At 45.0% G+C, this 26,421-nt stretch overlaps 1 protein-coding gene across 3 annotated transcripts in view; it reads left to right on the top strand.

The window, feature by feature from the left end:
* LYPLA2 (lysophospholipase 2) overlaps positions 1–25,202 on the top strand; it is a 28,061-nt gene extending 2,859 nt beyond the window's left edge. Inside the window, exons 2-12 of one of the 3 annotated variants that reach the window (XM_035119400.2) lie at positions 2,680–2,784; positions 7,145–7,251; positions 7,534–7,567; positions 11,028–11,059; positions 11,765–11,830; positions 14,650–14,697; positions 15,472–15,542; positions 16,881–16,954; positions 17,976–18,077; positions 18,296–18,472; positions 19,421–25,202. In XM_035119400.2, the coding sequence (XP_034975291.1) occupies positions 14,675–14,697; positions 15,472–15,542; positions 16,881–16,954; positions 17,976–18,077; positions 18,296–18,472; positions 19,421–19,471 (498 nt within the window). In that variant the 5' untranslated portion in view covers positions 2,680–2,784; positions 7,145–7,251; positions 7,534–7,567; ... (1 more) ...; positions 11,765–11,830; positions 14,650–14,674 and the 3' untranslated portion in view covers positions 19,472–25,202. The remainder of the gene's footprint in view (positions 1–2,679; positions 2,785–7,144; positions 7,252–7,533; positions 7,568–11,027; positions 11,060–11,764; positions 11,831–14,649; positions 14,698–15,471; positions 15,543–16,880; positions 16,955–17,975; positions 18,078–18,295; positions 18,473–19,420) is intronic. The other 2 variants (XM_035119397.2, XM_035119396.2) reach the window with 2 other exon arrangements.
* The last annotated feature ends 1,219 nt before the right edge of the window (positions 25,203–26,421 follow it).

Genomic DNA, 26,421 nt, shown 5'->3' with positions numbered 1-26,421 from the left:
CTTCTATGCGTTTGTCTGATCCTTTTTAAAAACCATCTCAGTTGGCCATCAACCACTACTTCTGGCAGTAGCAAATCCTATCAGTTTATTTCATGTTGTGTTAAGTACTCAGGTGCATTTGCAAAGGTTGAAAGCACCACAGGAATAAATAGAATGTCTGGGAAAGGTTTGAAGGAAAGAGGATTTCTTCTTAGTATAGTCCCTTTCCCCATACATCTCAGGCATGCAACACATTGTAGCATGGAGGTTAGATAAACCTTTTCCAGCTTGTTGGGCTATGTGTCCTTTAAGGAATGAAGTATCTTTTTACTATAGCATAGGAATTGATATCGGGGAAAGAACAACATATTTGTGTGAAATAGTGCTTAAAGAGTTGGCTTCTAATTCCAAGCAACCATCTACTTATTACATCCTGTTCAGGAGGCACTAGGGAGAGACTTCTTTGAACAAGTAACAATTACAAGTAGTTGTTAGGTCTTCTAGAAAAAATCCAGAAGCAGTGTCATAACACCTTTATTAGGGCCACCTCAAACACTACCAAGTAGTGAGCAACCTTTCAAATTGTTTGAAACTCACTGTTTTGTAGTGTTTTAGTTGGTCCTAATAAAAGTTTTATGCTACAGTTGCTTTTGGACTCACTCATGTCATGTATTTTGGGAGCATGTTGGGACTGATTTTGTTAGCAATGTACTTAGCTCTGAGAGTGCTGTTATTACTGAACAAGCATTATTATTAATATTGCATGACTTCTTTTTGTTACTAGAGACTGAGCAGAGAACACAAATGAAATTCCATTTGCCATTTGAATAGCTTGTTTCTCTTGCCCCATCACTCAGATATGGACAAGGAATGTTCATTTCCCCCAACCCATTTTCCTAAAGAAGTGCTGGTCATAAGAGCATAGAATTGCCTTGCAGAGTCAGCAGAAAGTCTCTTTAGCCTGGCTTTCTTTTCCAGCTGTGGCTAGCCAGATGCCTCTAATGAAACGCATGAGCAGGGTATGATGAGAGCCATCCCCTGTTTGTCCACAGCAGCTGATATTCTGTGGTATGCTACCTCTGAACATGGATGTTTCAGCTGTTCCAGGGTTATTGGCCAGTAGCCTTATCCTGAGAATTTGTTTACAACACTTTTTTAAAAAAATAAAACCTTCAAAATTAGTGGTCACAGTGGTTGGTAGTGAACTTTGTAAGTTTAAGAGTTGCATGTCCAATGTAATCCTCTCCTATATCCTGAGCTTCCTGCTGCTTGACTTCATTGGGATTCTAAGTTCTGATAATATTCTGTTTCCCCTTACTCTGTCTTTTTCTACAATATCCCTTTTGAGACAGAGGAACTAGAAACCTAGTATTCTAATAGTAGGTCCACCACAGTTTTCTATATGTATGTAGTGGCTGTTTTGGCGTTTCCGTGCACTGCTCTGGTTCGCCAGAAGTGGCTTAGTCATGCTGGTCACATGACCTGGAAGCTGCCTGCGGCTCCCTCGGCCAATAGAGCGAGATGAGCGCCACAACCCCAGAGTCGGTCACAACTGGACCTAATGGTCAGGGGTCCCCATTACCTTTAGCATGAGGTCCTGAAAATTGTTTTCCCCTCTCCTCATTCCTTAGATTTGACAGACTTTCACATCTGTTCCTCAAGTAGGAATGAATGGGGCCTACACGCAGCTATGCTTTCCTTTTTTTTAATAAAAGGAGGCACGCCTAAGTATTGTGAAAAGGGGGTGGTATTAGATTACAGTACCAGTGTTAATTTCAAGGTGAGTACCTTGTATGGAGGTGAAAATGTATGCAGGGTACTAAGATGCCAGTGTCTGATTTTAATTTTTAAATGCACAGATGACCAGGTTTTCTATCTGACGCATTTCTTTTACGCTCCTTCATATAAATAAGGCCATGGCATGCATTTGGGGGAGAAAGGGATTATGATTTCTTAACAGTTAGGGATTGTATTTCTCATGGCTTTTTTCACATGAGCCAAGGCGCCTCATGAATGAGGGAATCCTGCTATTTTCTGCACCAGACTTTTCAACATCTTGTGCTCAGAGATCATATAAACTAGGGATAGGAAATCTGTGACCCCTCTAGGTGTTACTGGACTTCAAATCCCAACATACCTGATCTTTGGCACACTAGCTGCAGTTGATGTAAGTTGGAGTTAACAACCTATATTATGTGCATAGCAATTTAAATATTTTGGTCACCGGCCAACATAGAATTAGGCACCTTTAAGTTCTTTGCTTTTTGGTGGATTTATGTACACATAGCCCTTGCACAGGTTTGTGGCCCTGATATTTGCCTTATAGAATTCTAACCTTGAATACTGTACTGCATAGTCACTTTTCGTAGGCTTTAAAATGATGGTATGGAATAAACAAGTTTGGTATGTCCTCATCTCACTCAATTTGTGGGCAGGTTACAGGACTTCCGGGGAGAGGAATGGTGGTTTGGCTGCCTCTCTGTTAGCTCCTGATTACAGAAGATAATTATGTGATGATTGATAATAGACAGATAGTCTGACTATTAATCATTATGCAGATAAGTGTGATCTGGGAGTTAACCTCAAATGCTTTGATCAAGATTGTTTTTATGTGCCTGGTGGCTTGGAAGGGAGTTAGAACGATTCGGGAAACTGAGGAGTTGCCATCGTGCCCAAACTCCACGTAATCATTTTTCACAGGTAAGAAAGACCCACACTCTCTCTTTTTAAAACACTTCTGAGACAAGGAAAACTGTAACAAGAATTCCCTCCATCAGCTGGTGAAAATCTACAGTCTGAAAATCTGTAAGTAACACCTTCCGTCATTAAGGAAAACGGATTGTTAAAGTGTCTAAGGCAGAGCAAAAATCCAGATTTATGGTTGACAATAACGACTAAATGGACAAGGGGAACCCCTGTGTGAAAAATCTTTAACCCTTTTTCTCTTTTCCTGCCACTAAACAACTGAAAAAACTGAAAGTAAAGTGGCTGTTGCCAGCTGTGGGTTAGAAGTTTCTATGAGATAAGACACGTTGCAGCTGTGATTTTAAGGTGGAAATATTAAGCTAGACTGAGTTGCTAATAATATCCAGAACATCAAAAGTGTCCATTATGGTAAAGGCACTTTTGGATCTTTCAGTAACTGTTGGTGTTGTTCAACAGTTGATGACTGAATAATTTAAAATGATCGGATCAGAGATTAATGGAGAAAATGGAGACTAAATTGATGAAAAGTTGAGAGGACTGGATCATGAAATAGTTAAGCAGATGGTGATGCTGAAGTGGAAATTACTTCCATATCTTGATTTGGAAGAGGAGAAAATAAAATCACAAACGCTGAGATGGAAAATTATCTGGATATGGTATTGATGGAGTTGAGGGGCGAAAAAACTTTGAGAAAACTTCAATCTTGGCCTTGCTTCAGTTCTACTGAGAGAAAGAATTCTGCATACAATCTGGACTGAATTCAGAGAATGATGCTGCCAAAGTTATGGTATTCTCTTTGGGAAAAGACTGGAAAACATGAAAATTGACATGGGCAGAAGAATTTACTATCACTCAGTATGGAGTAATGGTGGTGGGAATTAATGGGGGTAACGGCAAAAGAAAAAAATATTGTTGACATTTATCAATAGAAATAACAATTAGGGAACCAATCTTGGACTTTTCATGGGAAAAGAAACGAATGATTCTGAGGCACCTTGACATAAAAGAAATATTGTTTAACGGAAAGTGGAGAAGATGGATGTTAGCGTGGACTGAATGTTTGAAATAATCATTCCCCCCCCCCTTTTCACCTGCAGGTGAAAAATCAAAGTTTTCTTTTTGTATCTTTCTCTAATGTTTCTTCTTCTTTTGCCCCCCCCTTCTCTCTTCTTATTGTTCCTTTCTCTTTTTGTTTCTCTCTTTTGTTTTTCTTTCTTTGGAGTCTTATGTCTGGGGCCTTTATTAAGGTCCAGAGATTGTATACTTATGGGAGTGGTAGATGGTTGATGGAGGACCCTGGGTGAGAGACAGGGAAATGTTGGTCTCCCAAGGTGCTTATTTGTCCTCTGTGCTAAGAATTACTTTGAAGAGAGAACTCCGTAGTCTACTCGATTTGTATTTTTGTAGCAGCTATTTTATTGTATTTTGTAATAATAATAATATAAATAATTTCATTCAAGGAAAAAAATTGTGGGCAGATTACTGTTCAAGCATTCATGTGTGGAATGCAGTGGATCAGCCTGTGTCTGAAGTCTTGGCAAATGGCCTTATCTGAACCATTCAACTTGATTGCAAGAATAGCTCAAGATGGCATTTTCAGTGGGGAAGTAAAAAACTGATGGACCTATGAAAGATCAGCTTCATCCAGATAAGAAATAAGATGCAGGAAATATAGCAATGTGAAGAAGACTTGGCTCCTATGTATTGTTGATACATTATTGTTGATACTCTAGCTTGGTGAGGTTGCTCAGCACTTGAATCAGAGTGTGAATGATTCGGGGATCATCTGGTCCACCTTTCTCTCTCATCCTCCCTGCACAAAGATAACTGTGGATGTGGACCCCTCTGCATACTTCCCTGTCCAGTCCACACCACACTGTGACATAATCAAATAAGTGCTGTTTGATGAGTGGGGGAAACAAGCAGAGCAAGCTGCTTCATGTTATTCAAGCAACTGGTACCCTATTGCAATGGAGACGGAAGCCGCTTGAGCTGGACATCTAAAGATTCTGTGCTTTAATAGCCAAAATCCTTCAAGAGGGATACATTTATTGTTACCATTATTATTCTTATTAATTGAATTTATACCCCTCCCAGGGTGGCAAACAGATCTACAGTTTAAAAAACAAAACCATTCTAAAACAGTTAAAACCTTCTAACAGCAGTTACAGTTTAAGCATTCTAAAAGTTACAGTTAAAACCATTCATTCATTCCAGTGATCTCGGGGTTGCCAAGAGCAGTGTTCATGCCACCAAATGCCTGGGTAAACAAGGAATGTTTTAGAATTCCTCCTGAAAATTAAGAGACAGATGTACCTCACTAGGGAGAGCATTCCACAAACAGGGAACTACCACTAAATATGTCCTGCCATGGGCCAGTGTCTGCTGAGCTGCCATTGGGTGGGTGGGTGGGTGTGAGTGTTTGGTGTTGTTGATGGGGAGCAACTCTGTTGTCTGTGTTAATTTCAGGGAAGCAAGGGATGGGCTCACAAGGGAACATGGGCTAAGAAATTGGAGTGTGGCTGATGAGTGCAGTAATTAGTGAATAATAACTGTTGTCCTGACCTCTTGGAATTCTCATTCCTGCTTCCTCCTAATCTGTTTTCGGGCAAGTTTCTTTGCATAGCTACAGTCACAGGAGGCTAGAAACTTGGTGTTTATTTTAAATGGAAGATCAGATTCTGGATTGTATTCTTAGCCTCTGCTCTAAGCTTTTGTGGGTAACCATAGCATTCAACTTGCCATTGCTTTTGGCTGTAACACTGATATGGGCTTTTAGGTGATCTGATGGTAATTGAGTTATAGTATGATGATTTGCACTGCATGATTAGGTTAATAACAGGCTTCCAGATGTTCTGGCAGTGTGGCAATGGCTTGATACCTTCCTGGCCTTTGTGGTCATAGTTACACCCAAGTGGGCAGCCATCGGGCATAGCTCTTGTTTTTCATGGTATTGGCTGCATCAGTACAGCTTCAGTAGCAGCCGAGGCAGCACAGTCTCTTGAATCTTCATACCCCTGCACTGTTATCAGCGGTTATATAAATAGCCTTGTCCTTTACTGATGGCATAGAAGTAACAAAAACTAATTTTAACCCTTCAGCTTTTTAGTTGCAGGAGGGGTTTGCTGGGATGAGAAATCCCAGGCTTAATATCAGTGTCTTTATGCTGCAGTTTTGTAAAAGCCACTGATTCCCACTCTGTCCTTAAGCTGTGCCTCCCAAGGCCTTTGGCAGGATGTTACAGGGAACCCTTATCAAATCATATCACTGAATATAACAGATAAGCAGCATTGGAAAAACAAGTCACTGTTGCTTTGAAAGCCCTCAGAATTGGGAGATACAGAGTGGGAGCTCCGCTACCATGTGGTAGCCAATTCTTATCCTGTTCGAAATGTTTTTCACACACACATATACATATTATTTTGTGCCTATGGTATATTCCTCTAGTTGCATCCTGGTTTTTAATGTTGCCTTTTATGAATGTAGCACTTCTTATTCTTATATTTCTACATTAAACAGGTTCATACTTAATTTGTGGGAAAGTACCTTGTGATTAAATACTAGGGAACAAACCCTCATGGTTGTTTCAGTATAGGATAGGATTTTGTTGACTAGATAATCTGTTACAAACCTCAACTCTATAATTCATTGACGTGTGTCTACTAGAGGACAACTTTAAAAGGGTACAGAAATGTTTTCAGAGGTATTAATAATCTGAATCCCCGCATGTGTCCTTCAGAGGAATGTTTGTAGGTCACATTTCAGGCAGCTATTTGTATTTCACGTTTTATATTAAATAATGCTCTAAAGACGAGATCCATGGCCTGAGATAGGTTGGAGTTTAAAGTATTCAAGGCTTTTAAACTTTGTATATGTTAGTCTTTATGCACCTGGCCTGTATGCAGCCTTCTTTTCGTTAGTTCATATCTACCGGAAACTTTCCCAGATGAACTTTTTAAGCTAATGACATTCTCCTTGGAAACCAGACTGGATTTTTGCTTTGAGGGCCTAGAGAAGGAATATTCTCTTTGCCACTGTCAACTGCTGGAACTAGCTGATACAGGTTTTCCAGGTGGATATTCCACATTCAGAGCTAGTTGTTTGTGGCTTTTGGTCTTGGGTGCTGGTCTGAAGCCCAAGGTTTCTGGGTTGCAACCTTTCCTCTGAAAATCTTGGTTTTCATTTTTAATCCAGGAGCAAGCTTCTAGCCCTTATGTAGGACAGGGAAAGAGATGAAACCTGATGGGCTTCAGAATGGGAACTTGTACATCATGCACACATTTGAAGAGAGGCTTTCACACCCCTCTTGATTCTGTACCCTGCATAGTTATAAAAGTGAACTAGCTCTTTGCATAGTTGTAAGGTCCAACAAGATTAAACATTGCAGAGCGGCTCTTAAATTAAAAGTGCTATGCATATAATAAATGTATGTGTGTTTCTCTATCTCTGTGTCTTTCAGGCGTGAGCTGTTGAAACCTCTATTGGTGTATGTGCGGTAACAACATGTCTGTCCCCCTCCTCGCCGATGCCGTGACCATTTCAGGGGCAGAGCGGGAGACTGCAGCGGTAAGGGCTTTCTCTGTCTCTCTCCTCGGCTTGCCATCTGTCGGGATCCAGAAAGATTAGGGGAATTAACTGGATTTCTTTCCTCCACCCCCCTCCTCTTGGTTGCTGCTAATGTCAAGGGGCTTCCCTCCCTTTAACTCAGAAGCCGTTTGAGAGAAAGGGGTGGGGTGGGGGGTGGCAGAGGAATTGTGCAGAGAGAAACTTTGGTGAGGGGAGGGCTGTGGGAAGAGATCAACATGGTTTCATTCCTTTCCAGTAAACAGCACAATGTTGTTTGTGTAGGACCTGCGCAAAACACCACCGCTGCCTCTGGCAGGTAATTAGCCCAGCTGTATCAAATTGTGTTGGCCTCGGCATTGCTACTCTTGCACTAACAAGGAAATAATAGCCAAGGCTTGCTTCCTACCACCCCCTTAATCCAAATGTGGGGCTGCTGTGATCAACCATCATGGCCAAGTGCTTCTGCAGAAATGACACTGACACCCACCAGGCTCCCAGGCTCCTATAATCCTCGCCCTTGTTGCTGGCTCTGCCTGCATTTGCACCATCAGATGTACCTTGCAGTTTTATTTTCTGCCTATCTGTGTGAACCGTGCCCTCTCCTTCACAAAAATTTAAATTCTGCAAGGAGAACACATTACATAAATCAAACACATTTTGCCTAGATCGGCTATATAATTCTTTTTCAGTATTTGGTCTCCTCAGTGCTGTTAGAGATGAGTGGTCTGTAGGGGCATGGCTGTGAGTGATCAGGAGGCAAGGGACACCAGAAGTGCTCCCTTCTGACCATTGGTTAGTTCTGCCAAGCCCCAGAACACTCTTTTTTTAAAAAAAGAAGAAGTTTGTTTTCTGCATTCCTTAGGACTAGTAACTGAGCTTTTCCGAACATATGTGCCCAACAGACAAAAGATGCTAAATTTTGCCACATTCTGTGCAACAGCAATTATTGCATTCTGGAATTCAGCAAATATTACTTTGTAAAACCCATCTCCTTGTTCTATTATGCATGCATATTGATTAATTTGCATGTGTAATTGTGACTCTGTTTCCTTTTTAAAGGACAGAGAGAAAGGCTGATGGGATATGAAGACTTGGAGTGGGGTGTTAAATGTTTCAGCACTGTGGGAAGGAGTGAGATTGAATTCTCGAAGAGCCAATTCCCCTTTGCACCCAAGTTCCATGAGGGGATTTTAAATGTGTGAAACAACCCTCAGATTGTCAAGAACTCTGTGGGATTGAGAGTTTCTCTGTAATGTGTGCTGATTGAGATGGGGTAGGCAGAGGTGTTTGTAGAATTTGTAGCCGTTTTGGTGAGGGTTAGACATAAGAGAGAAGAATGGATGCGTTAAATGAAGAATGGAACTAGGGCAGTAATAGGTTTTCTGGCATAATCATTTGGAGCCACAGGGAGGGAAACGAAACTGTACAATTTCCTCTTCCAAAGACCACAGTGATAATGGCTAGGAACTTGCTCTTCCGCTACAAAGGAAAGCCATGTTTTTCAGAGCTCATAAGCAGCCAAACCATATATCAAGATCTGCAACAGAAGCAAAGCTTTACAAGTCTCTAGCGTTCCATTGGGTAAATCCTGTGAAGACATTCACGAGAAGTTAGTTTGCACTAACCTCTCTGCAAGAATCAGAAGAGGGTCTCTGGTGGTCTGACACACAGGGAGTGGATGTGAATACTCAGATGTAAATATTTGGAGTGTGCCTTCTCAGTTACTTGGCTTGTGAACAGAGATTGAAGCTGCTCAGGAGACATGACTGAGGTAACTGATGGTGTGAACAGGCCTGTCTGCCTGCAAGTGGGTCTGTCACTGCCAAAATACTGCTGGGTTTAGCAGTGTGGTAACCTGCTGCAGAGATGTAGCCATGTAGCTGGTTGATGGAAGCTTTTTAACCCTCTCACCTGGACTGGAATTGCTAACTTCCCTGACCTTTCTAATGAACAACTGTTTTTCTTCAAGAAGGCTGGAACTTGTGGTTGCCAACAGAAATGGGGAAGCAAAGCACATCCAGCTCTGCTGGGGGGTGTTTGGTTTCCTCTATCTGGGCTGCTGGTCAAGAATAACATTGATAACAGAGGGGTGCAAGAAGCTGTATACCAGCATTTCTGTGTGAATTTTTGAAAGGCCAGATTCAATTGCATGGAGAGCCTGCCATTTAAATAGGACCTTTATATCACTGTGATTCTCAGTGCTAAGATAAATTGCCCAGTTCTTCATCAAGAAGTGCTGAATTATTCAAGCTGTATAATTTTTTGCAAATTTGTGCAATACCTCTTTATTATGCATAATTTATTGCACAACTTTTACTGTTTCCATTCTCAGCAAATAAATATACCATATATAAGACTAGGTTTTTTCCCCTAAAAATAATGTCAAAAATTAGGGGGCGTCTTATACACAGATATATCTCTCCCACCCCCCATTTTCTTAAATCTGAGTCCCCAAAAATAGGGGGTGTCTTATACATGAGGGCATCTTATAGACAGAAAAATACAGTATTATGCAGAGGGGGCAGAGGAGTTATGCAAGGCTCAGAAGCCTCAACCACTGGAAACCAGACTGGGCCACCTCTATGGTTTTTGAGACTTCACCGGTCATACTCACTTCATATTGGCCTCAAAGCCATAAAGCTAGAAACATTCTTTTTGAAAATGGAGATTCTCAGGAAGCCAGTTATTGTGATCCTGTGAAAGCTTATACTTTCTTTGAGGTGAAATATTAAATGCTTGAAATAGGCAAGGTTTAGGAGAGGAGGTGGTAGCAGCCTGTCGGATTAGTTCACAGAAAGCAATAACCTTGACCCAGAAGTTATTGGGGGTGGGGCATATTTTTTAAACAACATTTATATAATGGTTACTCAAACAAAAGACTCCTAAGTGGTTTACAATCTATAATATTCCTATAAAATACCAGCAAAAGCAAACATTTAAAAAGTTACATCAAAAAGTTTAAAATTCAAAAGAAGATAAGTAAATTTAAAAACACAAATTGCAACTACATGCCTGAGTAGGCTTGCTGAAATGAACAATTTTTTACCAGGCACTGAAAGTATTACAGTAGGTGCCTGCCTACTGTAAGTGGGCAGGGAGTTCCAAAGTTCTGCCACACTAAAGGATGGATTTCTCACAAGTGTGGAATGCATGTTTTGTGGCATGTGTAGAGTGCTGGTTCTGGAGATCTAAGCCAGGCATTCCCAAATTTCGGCCCTCCAGATGTTTTGTACTACAATTCCCATCTTCCCTGACCACTGGTCCTGTTAGCTAGGGATCATGGGTGTTGTAGGCCAAAACATCTGGAGGGCCGCAGTTTGGGGGTGCCTGATCTAAGCAGTCAAGTGGGAATGTATGGGGTGAGCTTATCACAATGCCTAGGTTTAGGAACTCTAGATGATGGGCCTCTCTGCATGGCTCAGCTTACGTCTTGTGTTTGGCTTCTGTCTTCCAGGTGCAGATGTGTACATGATGTGTTAGCAGTCCCTCTTCAGAAACTTTGGGGGTGGGGTGGGGTGGGGTTGAGGCCTCTTCTCTGATTACAGCTGGGGCACACACATGGTGATGTGTAGGCTCTTCGTTCCCAGGCTCTCCTTCTCACTTTAGGTTGGGTCCTTCCTGCTTTTCTCCTTTAGCATAATTCACTGCTGTGCTTTCTTTTTTTTTTTTTTTTTTTTTGCAACTAATTCGTCTCACAGGATGCTCCTGATGTGCTTTGGTAGCACTTTTGCACTTGTTGTGCTGCCTAATGTGTTCTTTTCTGCTTGATTTCACAGGTCATTTTTTTACATGGGCTTGGAGACACAGGGTGAGTGTTTGGGTTGTGTTAGTAACTGAGGCAAGAAGGGAAGGGGGAAACCTTCTTTGTTCCAGCAGCCTGGGCCCAAAAGAGACCAATGCTCCTGTTTCTAGTTGGGAAATGTTGAAGGTTAACATTCTAGCCAGCATGAGCAGCGGCAGGATTGGAATGAGGTAATGTTGAGACAAAAGCAATAGTTTACCTATCCAGGAAAATGCCTTATACCAAATCAGATCATTGGTGTATCTAGCTCAGTATGTCTACACAAGCCTTCTCCAACCTGGTGCCTTCCAGAAACCTTGGACTCCTGCTCCCATCAGCCCATTCCAGCATGGCCATTGGTCAGGTCAGGGATGATGGACATTATAGTCCAAGACATCTGAAAGGCACCAGGCTGGGGAATGCTGGTCTACGTGGACTGACTGCTGAGCTCTCCTGTTGGAATGCTGCACCAGGTGGAGGAGGATTTACTGACTTTACTGGATTGCAGTTACTCATACAGGGTATATAAGTTTACTTGAGTCTTTATGTATAGCTTTGCATAAATGCTTCTTACCACAGTTGGCAGCTATGAAAATATCCCACCATGGCTTTCCAGTAGAATGGCTTTTGGTGGGGGAGACAGGCAGTGGAAAATGCTTGCTTCTCCATTTTAGTTTGTTTGCTGTGCAGTGCAAGTTCTGATCCATGTTCTTTCTGCCTTCCTTCCTTCAGGCACAGCTGGGCTGAGGCCCTGTCCTCCATCCGGCTTCCTTATGTGAAATACATCTGCCCTCATGCGTAAGTGTTGCCTCTGCCCTGGGTTACAATTAAGGCTCGCATATGTTTCAGGAAACAAGCCTCTGCTTGGGGGGGGGGGTGTTCCCCTGATCAGTCTGGTTTCCCCCAGCCAGAAATAAGCTTCCCTGACAGATTCAGAAAATACATTCACCATCCCCAGCCTAGTGCCCTTCAGTTGTTCTGGACTGCAGCTCCCATTAGCCCCAGCCAGCACAATCTCATCATTCCTCACCAATGGCCATGGTAACTCTGGACTAATGGAAACCAAAGTCCAACAATGGGGAGGAGGTGTGGAGCACAGGTTCCCTTAAGGCCTGTGTGTGGTTTTAATCCTAGCCAAACTGGAAACATTCTCTTCACCCATGGAAACTAGATTGCAGGCATTCTGACAGCTTTGCTCTTATGTAATTTGGAACCTTATAGGTTGAGAGGCAGGATAAGGGTGTTTCCTATGTCATTTTTGTGAGCTTCTCTGGGCTTCTGGTTGGTTACTGTAGGGAGCGGCATGCTAGACTAGGTAGCCCTTTGATCTGATCCAGTAGAGCTCCTCTTATGCGCATCATTGCACCACTGCCAGAGGCTTCGCTTCCTTAAGCACAATACAATATATATTCCATTAGTGGAATTGGGCTGTGATATTTTTCCTGCCTGTGTCCACTTTTTCCTTTTTAAAATAGAAATATATGTATGTGCTAAGGCAGAATCTCAGCTGCATCCCAGTTCTCTTTCTTGTTGGATCGAGCCAGCTCTGGCTGTCTCAAAGTGAGTACAGCACTTAACCTATAGCTTTTTAGGGGCTGTGGCATAAGTTTTTGCTGCCCGCTTAAGATTCTGCCCTTGCAAAACAAAAACAAAAAAAACAGCTCCACCAATCATTAATTAACCAGTCATTTTGTTATCCCTGATATTCTAATCTTTTTCAATCAATTTTTTTGGAAGATTTTAAACTGTAAAATATTACAATCGCACGAACATCACAACAAAAAACAATACTTTTGTGTTAATGGTAAAACAGCCATATTAAATGTTACAGATTGAGGTTAGTACATTAATATCAAAGTGGTGACCCAATCTGAAAAATAGACATCAGACGACATGATGTTGACTTTTGACCAAACCAGGTTGGGAATTGAACACCTGTAGGTCAGCTAGTGCAAACTTCTTGACTGACCAACATTAACAGAAGCCACCATTTCTCCACAAGGATATCAGCCTTAATCATCTGATATTCTAATCTGAGAACATAAGATCCCGCTGGATTAGGCCAATGATGCATCTGATCCAGCATCTTGTTCTCACAATGGCCAACCTGTTGTCTCTGGGGAGCCTGCACACAGAAGCACTCTCCCCTCCTGCACTTTCCAGCAACCGGTACTCAAAAAATTTACTGCCTCTATGACAGTGACTGGAAGGAGCTCAGCAGGGATTGCTAGCCAACCCAACACTGCCTGAACTCCATAAGCTCCAGCTCCCTATAACATGCATGGATTATCCAGTGGCAGCCATTCAGGGTATTGTACACTATACAGCACCGGTGCTTATTTCAAAAAGCCTTCAGTAAATTAGCCCAAGTTCTCTGAGGCACAAAGCACACTGCCTCTCCACCTCACCCCTTAGCATGAGTTTGCTTGCTTTGGACAAACATAGTATCTGCCAAGCACATATTAAGAGAGGCTCACAAATAATTTTGCCCTTGTTACAAAACTCGAGTGTCTGTTTGACCTGGTTTTCCCTTCACCAAGTCCCCACCCCCAGCAGCTCCCAGGTGGAACATGGACAGATAATCATACCCCACAACTGGACCATTGTGTTCCCCCTTACACTGGGGAATCTCTAGGTTCGCCACAAAGAGCATGTTGACAAGCAAGGCGGGGATGCATCAGCTGGGGTGTGGCTAAAGAGGTGGGTCTGGGTGCCATACAGGATGATAAACAGGCATCAGTTTCCCTTCCTAGGCACCTCTTTGAACCTGGACTTGCAGTGGTAATGGCAGGATGAGTAAAATAGGCTCCAAAAGAGCTGATGTCTGCCTTCACCTACATTCTTTCTGTCAGAACACCAGGAAGAGCCATGCTGTTCTGCCTGGAGCCTGCAATATCTCCCCCCCTCCCCTCCCCCCGCTTACCTGCAAAGTAGCCATGTCTGTTTTTGTGATGGCACCTGGGTCATTTTTAAGACAAAATTGAGCGACTTGCAGACTGCTCCTACTTGAGTCCGGCTCTTCTGTTGATAGCAACAGGCAGACATGCGAAGCCCTGCGCCCACTGCGGTGAGTGCAGCCTCATGAGGCTTTCAGCCCAAAGGAGATGGCTGCTGCTTCCTCAGCAACTCTAGCCAAAGCACCTAGTTTGTGCTCAAGTCAGTCCCCAAATGTCCAGGTCCCAGGGTGGGCTGCTTGGCAACCACACCAAACACTGCCTGATCCAGGAGGGACTGTGTGTGTTTCTTAGAAAGGAAGAAAGGGCAATCAGAGCAGGCTGTGTGCGCGTGTGCATATGTAAAGATCTTTGTCACCTGCTTCTTTGCAAAGCTAACCCTACCTGGGCAGACCCTGAGGTTGGGTACTTGGGGGGGAAACAGCTAGCAATTCTGTCGCTGGAACTCAGTCATGTTTATCCCATACCTTTTAGAGTCACATTGTACAAGTTCATGATTTGATAGAATGTGCAGCCTTTGCAGGTTTTGCAAACTCTCCTATATCTGGATGAGTTGAGGTTTCTTAGGTTTGTGAGGAGCCTGTTGTCTCTTCCTACTGGAGCGTAATTGCCTGCTTCTCTCTCCCCCCCCCCCTCTTTCCCCACCCTCTCATATCCTTGCAGGCCTAGGATCCCTGTCACCCTCAACATGAAGATGGTCATGCCATCGTGGTTAGTATAAAACAATGTTAATTTTAATTGCTGACAGATAAGCGACATGCTTATCCAGGCACTTCTTTTTCTGGCCTGCATGACATCATAAGGAAATATGGCAGCCAGACCTGGGCTTGTGGCAGTCACCAGGAGTGATGGGGAATGATACAGATGAGAGGCTGATGGGAGGGGGAAAATTAAAGGCAGCAGCTGTGTGCAAAGGTTTAGTGGACCTGAGGAAGCTGGTCGATGTTTTTTGGCTAGGGGAAGTTCGATTCGTAGGGGGCACACCATGGCTACTCCTATAAGGCTGGGGTGCAATGTAGAGGACGAAGAGTGAGTCTTTAAATAAGACATTTGGGCCATGAGGTGGAGGGTACTGCCTACCAGGTAACTTGCCTTGCCTAGGGTTCTGATCCACAGCCCTTTAACAGTCTTTTAAGCAATATATATTGTTTCAACATCCACAGGTTTCACTTCCTGTGTCTCTAGTTACTTTTCTGAGCAATAGGCATTAATGTAGATTCACAATGCAGCAGGGGAGCATAGGCAGGCTTGCTGCCTCGTAAGACCCAGTGGAAAGAAGGTCTCTGAACTGGTGCATGTCTGCAGGCAGCAGATAGTCTGCCGGGTGGAAACCTCTCCAGCAGAGTCCTCCCTTAATCACTTTTAATTCTTTCATATAGAAGAGTTTGGAATAGCACAGCCAAGCTGCCAGGACACTATATAGTCATATAATGTGCTTGCTTAGCCAGCCTCATGTAGGGGCTAACTTTCATTTTTTTATTCCAGGTTTGATTTGATGGGCTTGAGTCCTGATGCACCTGAGGATGAAACTGGAATTAAAAAAGCTGCTGAGAACCGTAAGAAAAGCTTGCCCAGGGGTGGTGTTACAGCTGGTCTACATTTCTCCAAATTGTGACTGACAGCATTTGAAAGCCAGAGAGAAAGAGAGAGACTTGGGTTCTGTTCCTTGAGCCATAAAGAGCCTCTGCCCTTTTTTACATTCCCAGTTCCAAAAGGACCACTTCCTAATTCTTGCAAAAAAGTAAAGCGAGTGAAGCAGTTTGGGATGTTTACATTCTGAATGCATGGAAGGCTCATTTTAAAACACTTCCTCCTAGTGCAAATGTAACAGGCATCCCGTAGACAATGTTTTGCATATCTTGAGCCATCCTCCACTCCCACACCATATTTATCCCTTCTCCAAGATGATTTTACCCCTGCCTACCCTTTCCAATTTTAACTAGTTTTGTGTTGCAGATGCAGTGGTTGCAAACCATAGTTCCTATCCAAAACATATGGAAACCATGGTAATGAGGGAAGCTGGTTGTAATAACCATGGTTTGCATTGGTCTGTATAAAAAATCGTTGGCTAGCAACATGGGAAATTACCTTACCTAGTCAGACCCTTGGCTGGGTTTTGTCTATGCTGATGGGCAGCTTTATGACAAGGGTCTTTCCAGCCCTACCCACAGATTCTGGGGATTGAATCTAGGATCTTCTGCATGCAAAGCAGATGCTCTACCACCGATTTGCAGCCATTCCCAAATTGTTAACGTTGGCAGGAGAAGAAGAGGAGATGAATCACTCCAGCAGGAAAGACTCAGAGAGTGGGAATGTGTGCTCCCAAGGCGGATTCCTGATTTGCAAATGTGTGGCATCTTGGCACTGTCTGCCTTTTTAAACATTTCAACACCAAAGAAGAGTGGTTTCTGGGTTTTAGCAATCTCACACCAACTCTCTCCAAAGCTGGTGTGACATAGTGGTGAAGGCTGTGAACTGTGAACTCACTGAAGAGGTCTTGGGCAAGCTTCAAATTCCAGAGAAACAACCATGTTGGTCCACTGCAGCAAAACCAAGAGTCCTCTGGCATCTTAAAAGACTAGCATGTATTTTGTGGCATCACTTTTCATGAGGGAGAGCTGAGCCCAAGGCAAACATTGATTGTCTTGTGCTCCCCCCCCCCATTTTTCAAACTTCACTCCTTTTACCTTGATCTCTGCCACCAGAGGCCTTGCCAGAAAGAACATCACACTCCTTTTAAAAACATGCCATTTTGAAGCAGAGGAAACTTGGCGAAATAGATCTGTGCCAACAGACTTTGTCTTTGTAATTCATGTGCCCCCAACATATTTGGCACCTGAGATGCAAGGCCTGTGATATTATGTGACCTTGAACTCTCTCCCTCTGCATTCCAGTTAAAGCGGTGATTGAACATGAGATAAAGAATGGGATCCCAGCCCACCGTATCATCCTGGGAGGCTTTTCACAGGTGACTGGTGTGTGTGGCAGGCTACATCCCCAGGATGGCAAGCCAGTGTGTTGACAGTGGGGTTGGAAATGAGGAACAGGACATGAGCACTGGTGCTGGGGGGAGATGGGGAACTAGCGGCTGCCACCTTGCTAACAATGGAGGAGGGCGGGGAGCACGGGAGACGAGGTATAGCTTCCTCTGGAGCAGCAACTTGGATGTGTGCAGTTGTTTCAACAGTACTGTATTGAGGTTAAGTGGTATTCTGAGTCATACTGCTTTCACTTTTTCCATTCAAAACACATTTCTAACCTTTATGGCCATGGGAAACACACACACTTTGGGGTAATGTCTGGTAAAACCTTACAATCCAAGGATGGGTGTGGGGACAGAGCTAGACTTCCGGAGTGGAACTTCTGCCCTCTACCTCAGGTTACAAACACTTTGGGTTACAAACTGCTAACCTGGAAGTAGTACCTCGGGTTGAGAACTTTGCCCCAGGAGGAGAACGGAAATCACGTGGTGGCAGCGGGAGGCTCCATTAGCAAAAGCGCGCCTCAGGTTAAGAACGGTTTCGGGTTAAGAATGGATGTCCGGAACAAATTAAGTTCGTAACCCGAGGTACCACTGTACTTCCATGTTTCCTTCTGGCAAGCTGAACATTGCATGCAAAAAAAAAAGAAAGGGAAGCAATTGAAATTTGTGTAGGTAGAATATAATCAAGTTGCAGAATTTGGTTCTTTATTTTTGAAAGGTTTAGGTTGCACCAGGTCTATTTTTCCCCTCAAGCAGTTAAGTGGGGCAGGAAGTGGTAAGGGTTCTTCTCTGGCGCTGTGCATGAGGGGTGTGGCCTCCACTGACCTGTGTGTCCCCCCCATACCATTTGTGCCATAAGAACCAGGAAATCTCCTGCAAAGGGGTGGGGTGGGGAGGGCTGTTCACTGGGGTGGCAGTAGATGAGAGTTGTGTGCACCCTTGCATTGGTAGAGGGTCTTTTTTGGAGCAAGCTCTGACCTGCTTTCTAATCTTGGTTGCGCTTCAGGGTGGCGGGCTGGCCCTCTACACGGCGCTCACGTGCCCACACCAACTGGCTGGCATTGTGGCCCTCAGCTGCTGGCTTCCCCTGCACAGGACCTTTCCTCAGGTACTGAAGCCCCCTCCCCCCCTTGAATGTGTAGCTGTTGGCCCTGTGGCTGGGGCTTGGTGCATGCCGGGGTGGCTGCTCAACTGGGAAATGCCTGTCTGGTAGAGCAGTCCCTTCACAACTAGCTTGCCCAGGTACTGCATTTCCCAGAGTGCAATGGGTTGTTCACAGCTTGGTGCTCCTTCCCCTGCTGCTGTTCCCTCCCCTCCCTCCTACAGGCAGCAAATAACAGCATGAACAAAGACATCCCCATCCTCCAGTGCCATGGGGAGATGGACCCCATGATCCCAGTCCGCTTTGGAGCCCTCACTGCCGAGAAACTGAAGAGCATTGTGACTCCAAGCAGGGTCCAGTTCAGAACCTACCCAGGAATGATGCACAGCTCCTCCCCTCAGGTTAGTTGGCAGCTAGTAAACCCATTTCCTAGGGTGACTGACTAGTCTTAGTTGAATGCCATATCTTGGTTGCAGCCAGGGTGCATGCTGGGATATTAGGGTTGAGATGCCCTTACTCTGGGAGTATCTGAGAAGGTCCTGTGCCTGGTGCCTCGACATTCAGAGAGAGCATCCTTTGAGGCAATCCTTGAAATGCCTTCTGCCATGAGCTCTTATTATGGCTTGTATGCTCCAGTTTCCTAAGGCAGCTTTGCAGACCTGGTGGTCTCAGGCAGCCTCTTTTTGATCCCCATTTAATTATATTGTACTGCTGCAATCAGCTGTCTTTAACTGGATATGTATTTTTTTAACTGATTAATTCAAAAGAGATAAGAGTGTTAGTCTGGAAATAGCAGGTGCCCTGTGGAAGCTTAAAGGTAGACAACTAAATTGTGGCATCAGCTTTCATGGGCCAGACCCCCCAACTCCTGATAAAGCCAAGGGCCATCATGACACTTTAATTGTGGCGTATGTTTAAAATCTCAACTTACAGTACTTAAATTGACTTTTGATTTTATATGAGCAGCAAAATAAACTGGTGAGCTGGCTTGGCAGCCTCTTCTTGTGGCAGCCAAAAGACTGCTTGAAACTTGAAAATCAGCGTACATGTGTGGGCAGCAACTCATGTAGCATAACAAGGAAACTGGCCAGTTTTTCCCCTCTCCTGGACTCTTGATAAGCTCGATTCTCATTTCAGCTCTTGAATTTATTTCTGTCTTATGACCCTCAGTTCAATGCAGAGAATCTTGTCACTCCCCGAATGGAGCACATGAACTGTTTGGGGCTGTTATGTATTTGAAGAGGAGGAGAATATGTGTGTGTGTGTGTGTGTGTGTGTGTGTGTGTGTGTGTGTGCACGCACACCCCCACCCCCCCAAAACCCACTACTTCTCCTTTTACTCTGTGCAGGAGATGATCGCTGTGAAAGAATTCATTGAGAAGCTGCTGCCCAGGATTTAAACAGCGCTACTCGAGACTGTTGCAGGGAGAGGAGACTGAGGTCACCACCTGTGATCTTTAACCTTGACCTGCCCAGCTGCAAATGGGGAGCCACAGCAATCCACCTCCACTTCAGCCGGTTTCCTTTCTCTGGCCTTTCCCTTCCTCCTGCACCGCCCCCTCCTGTGCATAGGGAAGGTTGCCCCTCTCTCTCCTGTACATGGAGTGAAGGTATGGAGCGGTTTTAAGGTACAGCTGAGAACTTCATGTGGCCGCCTCCTTGCAAATTTAGTATTTTTGGTTACCTGATTTCCGCCTTTCTTTGCTATATCTCCCCCCTTCCCCAACCTCACACAAATGCTTGCTGTGGCAATGAACTGGGTGGTAGCCAAAGGCTTAAAACAAAGGTATTACAAGACTGTGTTCTGCGCTGTTACAGTATTTGCAGGGAGCATCTGCAAAGGTATCTGAGCTCCCTGATGGGTTTGCAACAATCCCACCCACAGTCCCTGGGCCCCCCGCTTTTCTGTGATGCAGAGCTTGAGCGTATCCTGGTTTGTCCTGGTGGAACCACCTTAGAGGTGCACGTAGGGTCAGGGCCCCCCTCTCAAGCTGCCAGTGCTTGGCTTTTTCTGGGCAGGGGAGGCAGGTAAACTGCCCCACCCAGGCAATCATTCCATCCCTGTTCTGCCATTCCATCCACTCTGCCAGGCAAAAGGAGGAAGGTCTGGCTGGCTGACGGGTTGCTGTACATCCTCCAAGCATATTCTGGGGCTGCTCCTCCCCAGTCAGCCACTTGCACCATTCAGCGTGCTAACAACTCCCAGCTGGAGACAGCGTCGGTTGGGGCGTTAATGTGGTGGAGGGGCCCCCACCTCACCAGGAATTGCTTCTGATGTATGTTCTTTTAAAAATTCCTTTGTTTGTTTGTTTCAAAATCATCTCTGCTGTGGTCCCCCTCCATTGGGTCTATCTTGTTTTGTACCTACACAGATAGGGTAGCGTTTGTGCAGAAGGTGGACACACAGCAAGCTCTCTGCAGCCTTTAGGGCACCACAGCTCTCAGAAGCACCATTACTCCACTTTCTATCCAGTCTGTATTGAGTAGCTGCAAGCGGCCTTTTTGTCTATGGGGTGCAATCTCCCTCTTTTCACTCCCCACCCCCCTGGTCTTGTTAGTGGAATGGGCAAGCACAGTCCCCCTCTCTCCCTTCTAGCCCTGGTGGCTGGCATATTTTTTGAGGCTCTACCCTGAGTCTCTAGTCTGTTTTATTTCAGTAACCGTCCCTTTTCACCTCAAGGAGAAGGCTCTCATCCTCATTTTTGGCAGGGGGCTGTGCTGTTGAGCAGCCTAGGTTCTCTTACCATCACCCCTTCAGTACCCACACCCAAATTATCCACTGATGTGGGCTGACACCAGCACTGACGGCCAGGCACAAGGTGTCTATTCAAGGAGCTTTCCTCTTTTTGTGTGAAGGGCTAAATGTTGCCCCCCACATTGTCCCACTGTGTTGCTCTTTGTGACGGATCTCTCTGCTCACTTCCTTCCCCTGGCTCTGTATGGTCCTCTGTGGTTGGTAGCAACAGCAACAGCAAGGGAGGTGCTTAGGGTCCCCCAAGACTAGGACAGCCCTCCCTCTGCTACACTTTCCAGGGCTTTATGCAGCTATGTGCAGCAAAGGGGGATCTCAGCATATCCATGTAGGAATACATGGCCTGCCCTCATAGAGCTTGCATCACAATGGCAGCCCCAAAGGAGATGTTGCTCCCCTTCCTGCTTTCAGTGCAAGGCTGCCGCCTCTGCCCTGAGCAGCCACTGCTTCCCCCAAAATCTGCTTTTTGCCAGCCTTGGGGTTCATTTGACTGAGACCAAACTTGGCTTCTCTAGAAGGCAAAGTGCCTTCACTGCCAAGCAGAAAATCTCCCACTTGGGGGTGGGGTCTTCTCTTTTGGGTGCAGGGAGAGGCCTGATCCCTGTGGGCACTTTCCTTTTTAGCAGCTGGCAACTTGCTGGGTTGTCCTCCAGGTCGCAGGGGCTTCCCAGATCTCATTGCAAATAGGGCCAGATTACACAGCTTGGTGCCGGAGCAGCTCACATTCACAGAAACAGCAGGAATGGTTGGAGAGATTTGTTTGTAATGGGCCGGAGTGTTCTGCATGGCCTCTTTTTATCATCAGAGAAGCAGAAAGCTCTAATCCTTTCATAAACTGATTTGCATTAGACTCATTTTGAATGACTGCTTAAATGGCAAAGCTGCCTCTTGCTTGCTCTGTGGAGGGTTTGAATCCTCCGCTATTCTGCTTTGGGTTTGGATGTTCTAGTGGTTGGGAGGCCTGTGGCTGGTCTTGGACACGCAGCAGAAAGAGGTGGTAGAATCCCAAGGTAGCAGAGGGCGGGGACTGTACAACTTCACAATTGCGAGGTGGGTTTTGTGTGCACTGTTCTTGAATGCTCCCTGACGTAAAACTCAAATCCCTGTAAGTAGCAACACATCAAACAGAGGTTCTTATCTAGCCCTCTCATCTGCTGGATTTCTACCTGCAGGGACCTCTGTGTGTGTGTGTATACTGCTTTTTTTTACGTGGGGAGTATTTAGACATGTTATCCCACCACCACTTCAGCCTTCAGAAGGAAGTGTTGTGGTGACCGTCCTTTTCCCTCTGCATTTTGCTCCATCTGCAGACCAGGCCTTGGCTTCCTTCTCTATAGTGAGCGTGGGCAAGCAGACATGAGGGCGATGCTCCTTCTGTGCTTGTGGCTGCCTGGCTGCTGCGGCCTCTCTCCTCTTCTCTGGCCATTAATTGGATTGTTCTGTATAGTAATTACACAGAGAAGTGCCATGGACTCTGCTGCTGTTGCCACTGCCAATTTTGACTAGATCCTTCTCAAAGCAAATTGTCAAAGTGGCCTGCAAGTCTTGGGTGTCTCTGGAGGGAATGTGTTAAGAATATGGAAGCCAAAGCAAAACAGTGGCTTCTGTATGTTCCTGCACATGAATTAATTCTCTTCCCCAACCCCCCCTTTCCCTTTTGTCTTCCCCATACATCATTTTTATTTTTGTGTTCCACTGAGATTAAACAAACACAACCATCTGTGCCTCACCTTGTTTCTTCAGTGTAGTCAAGATGTGTCAGTTTCTCCTACAGTCATTGTTTAAAGCACTGTGTACGCCTCTTGGTTTAGATGAATAACAAGCCTGTGCAGTAGATCATAGGCCAGGGGCAGCTGATATGTGACCCTCCAGATATTGCTGAACTACATATCCTATCATCCCCAACCATTGGCCATGCTGGCTGGGGCTGATGGAAGTTGCAGTTCAGTATCATCTGGAGGGTTGCAGATTAGCTACCTATGCTTTTCGTGTCTTTCCTACAGGATGAGCAGCAGGGGAAAGAAAAACTCACCTAAGGCCACCTGTGGGCTTCATTTGTGAACTAGCATTTAATCACAGATATTCCCAGTCCAGGCCCAAATACCTATTGCAACACTGGAATTCTACAAACTGCAAGTTACCATCTTTGATTTCTAGAGTGCAACATGTGACCCACAAGATGAACTCCCTAGAAAATATTGGTTTTTGTCTACTAAATTTTAAAAGGTTCTAGTCCTTATTGTGGCACAAAAAAGCCTCCTGAGGCTAACTGCTGAATGGCTCTGAATCCAAATACTGTATGTACAAAAGGGCTTTATGTAATAGAGAAGCAGAGTGGGTAGGAGATACTATTCCCATGTAACACCCTCAGTTTGAATGGGTTTTTCTTAACTTCCCCTTCTCATTGAGTCAGGGCCAGCTCTACTGTTAGGCAGGTGTTGAAGAGGTAGGGAGCAGCAACAAAGTGTTGGCTAGCGCTGTGTGCCTGTGCCTTGTGATCCGCCTTTCACCAGCTACAGTGGAGAATGCTGTTCCATCACCAGCACTGAAGTAAGGGTGAGCTGCCACTTGGGGTGTGCATGTGTTATTTTGTCTTTCTGGCACTGGCAGCTAGATCTCTTAAGCTGACCCTGAGGACAGTATTGTTTACTCTGCTTAACACTGGCTCTTCAAGATCTCTGTTGCTTGAGAATTGTTTCAGCTCGAGATGTTTGGGGACTGAAGATGGGACATTACATGCAGAGCAGGAACTCCCACCTCAACCACAAAGGAAACTTGTAACCCAACCAAGGCAACATTCTCATAGCAATAGATCTTGCTATCGCCAGGGTGTGTGGTAGGCAGGGGTGTTGCAATAGGGGGGCGGGGCGCCCCGGGCTCCACTCTGCGGGGGCAGCGCCGCCTTGATTCTTTCTGCTTGGGCGAGGCGAGGGGCGGGCCGCTGACACCCTCTCTGGCCTCCCCCCCCCCCCCCGCCTTGCGCGAGCAGAAAGAATCAAAGCGCGAGCCGAGCAAGCTGCGGCGCAGAGCGAGTTTTACAGGGCGACCCTGTAAAACTTGCTCCGCGCTGTGGCTTGCTCGCAGTTTGACGGCGGCGGAGCTCCAGCACCGCTGCAGCCAAACCCGCTCCATAGCACGCATATGCGCAGCGTCCCTCCGTAGCACACATGCTGAGTCACATCACAACGCAGCACGTCACTACAGAGGGACGCTGCGCGCCAAGGGTTGGGGTGCCGCCCCTGGTACCAGGGGGGCTTGCATCGCCGCTGGTGGTAGGCATCTGTCTTAATCATTCAAAGTGAGGACAAGGAAGTTTATGTTGCCTATATTTTGTCTCAACAAAGAGAGATGCCTTGTGCGTCTTGAGGTGGCAATCTAATCTTACTCTGCTATCTCAGAGTATGTTAGGCAAGGCCTTGTAAATACCTGGCTTTGGGGCAGGAAGCCTTAATCCACTTGTTCACAAACAGTCCCATTGACGTAGGTGGGCGCTGTTTCACCACCGGGATGTGCTTGCATGTTACTGCTGGTGCTATAATAAAAGCTGGAAGTGAGCCTAGTAATTACTACTATGTGTTAATCATTCTGTGTATATTTTCCAATATCTAAAAATATAACAAAACACACCTTTTAAAAGCCTCATCCCCCTTAGTCTCAAGCCACCAAATTTACACTGGCAAGATTTAGATTTTCCTGGTAACATCTGGGATGTGTTCCAGGCAGATGACCCTAAGAATAACATAGTTATCAATAATCATTCAATTGCATTTTCTTCAATGCCCTTCTATATGTTTTTTGAGACCTTAGGAAAATCTGGCTGCTTTTCGAAGGATCAGTGCTACTTGGCCATGTTTCTGGCGGCGGCGGCGGCAGTGATCATTATGCGTCACTTACTCAGCACAATTTTAATAAAGTGCCTATTTTTTATTGATCTTCTAATTTGCCCTAAAATACTTCTGCCTACATTAAAAATTATATGCACATTCAGTTGATGGTGCTCAAAGAAATGTTTCAGTGCAGATTTAAGAGTTCTTTAAAAAGCTAGGCTCCTAAATGGCCATTCTTCAGGGCACCGTAACTCACTAGGGCAGAGGTTGCCAACACGCCACATACAAGTGCTAATGTGCCAGCCGGTATCACCTACTGTGCCTGGAAAAGGTCTTGGTAAATATATATAACATAAGAGACTGTTTGATCTTCCTGTTCAATTTGTGTTTGCACTTGGCTTGGCTTCTCCTACGTTGAATACGCCCCTTTAAATATGCCTACCTACTTTTGGCTGCCCAGGAGTGGGCACCTGCCATCTCTGCTGCTCTGAACAGGGAAATTAGGCCACCCCCAGCAGCCATTTTGGCACTTCCTCAAAATTCCAAATGTGCCCCACAGGCCCCAAAAGGTTGGCAGCCCTTGCACTAGGTTATGTTTGCCAACGTAGTTGGAATATAGTATGACACTACCCACCTCCCACCAAAATTGGGGAAAATCAACTGCAATTCTATATGTAGCTTACAGCGGGAGCAATGACCTTAAAATGAAGTTTTCAAACATTGGAAGATGGTAGCCTCGAATGGATTCTCCTCTTGTTCACTCCAATAGGCAAGGCTATGCAGCTTCCAAGCCCTACAGAACACATTAAGAATTGCTTCTGAATAGGCAGGCACAGGATGGTGCTTACAGTGGGGATAAAGAACTTCTAGCAACTGGCATGAGAGTTAAAACTTCACCTGTGAACCGCTTGCCAGCAAGCAGGGCGGATCATAGATTATTAGCAACACAGAGATGGGTGCAAAATCTGGCCTTGGACTTCTTTTTTTAACTTCAAAAAATCAAGTCCTTTTTAAGGTGGAGGAACACAATGGCAACAATAGCACCGTAACGGAGACACACAAATAGATCAGAAGGGTAGAAAGAGTAATCTCTAGTTCTTTGATCTTGTAATCCAACATCTGGGGCTGCATCTCCCATTATCCCTGACTATTAACTATGCTTGCTGTGGATTGTGTGAGCTGTGATCCAACAAGAGATAGGGAGCCATGGTTGAAGGACATTGCTCCAGTCAATCAGGTAGAGCTCTTTCTCTCAAAGCTTTCTGCCCTCAAGTTATACACTAATAAAACATTCCGTACTCGTGAAACCTGCTATATACACAATTTCTTCTAAGTGCACAATCTGGCTTTCCACTGCGGTAGCTACACACAACTTTGCTACTGGAGTAATTTTATCTGCTGCAAGATGACTGCAGCAGGATTTTGATTTGGCTGCAACAGAAACTGCTGTGTGAATACGAGTTAGTTGCAACAGATAAAAGCAGACCAGAAAGAGGAACTTATTCTACCAAGCAAATCCTAGCTGATGCTCCATTTTTGCAACTGGTTTCTTTTTCTTTTTTAATCCGTACCCCACCAAATTTTTTCATAATGCTTCAGAGATTGCTACTTATAAACTGGTGGTGGGTGATCACTAGAGAGGCCAAAATAATTGGTTCCAATGGGGGCAAGAAATGTGGCTGGTTTAGGAAAACATGCCCTGCCTCAGAATACATTAAATATAGAAAGAGGAAGGTTGGTCTCTGGTAGTAGGGATGCTACACTGATCATC

This window comes from Zootoca vivipara, chromosome 6 (genome assembly GCF_963506605.1).
Source record: "Zootoca vivipara chromosome 6, rZooViv1.1, whole genome shotgun sequence".
Classification (NCBI taxonomy): domain Eukaryota; kingdom Metazoa; phylum Chordata; class Lepidosauria; order Squamata; family Lacertidae; genus Zootoca; species Zootoca vivipara.
The sequence above is the reverse complement of the archived record's forward strand: the minus strand, read 5'-3'. Positions and strand labels throughout refer to the sequence as shown.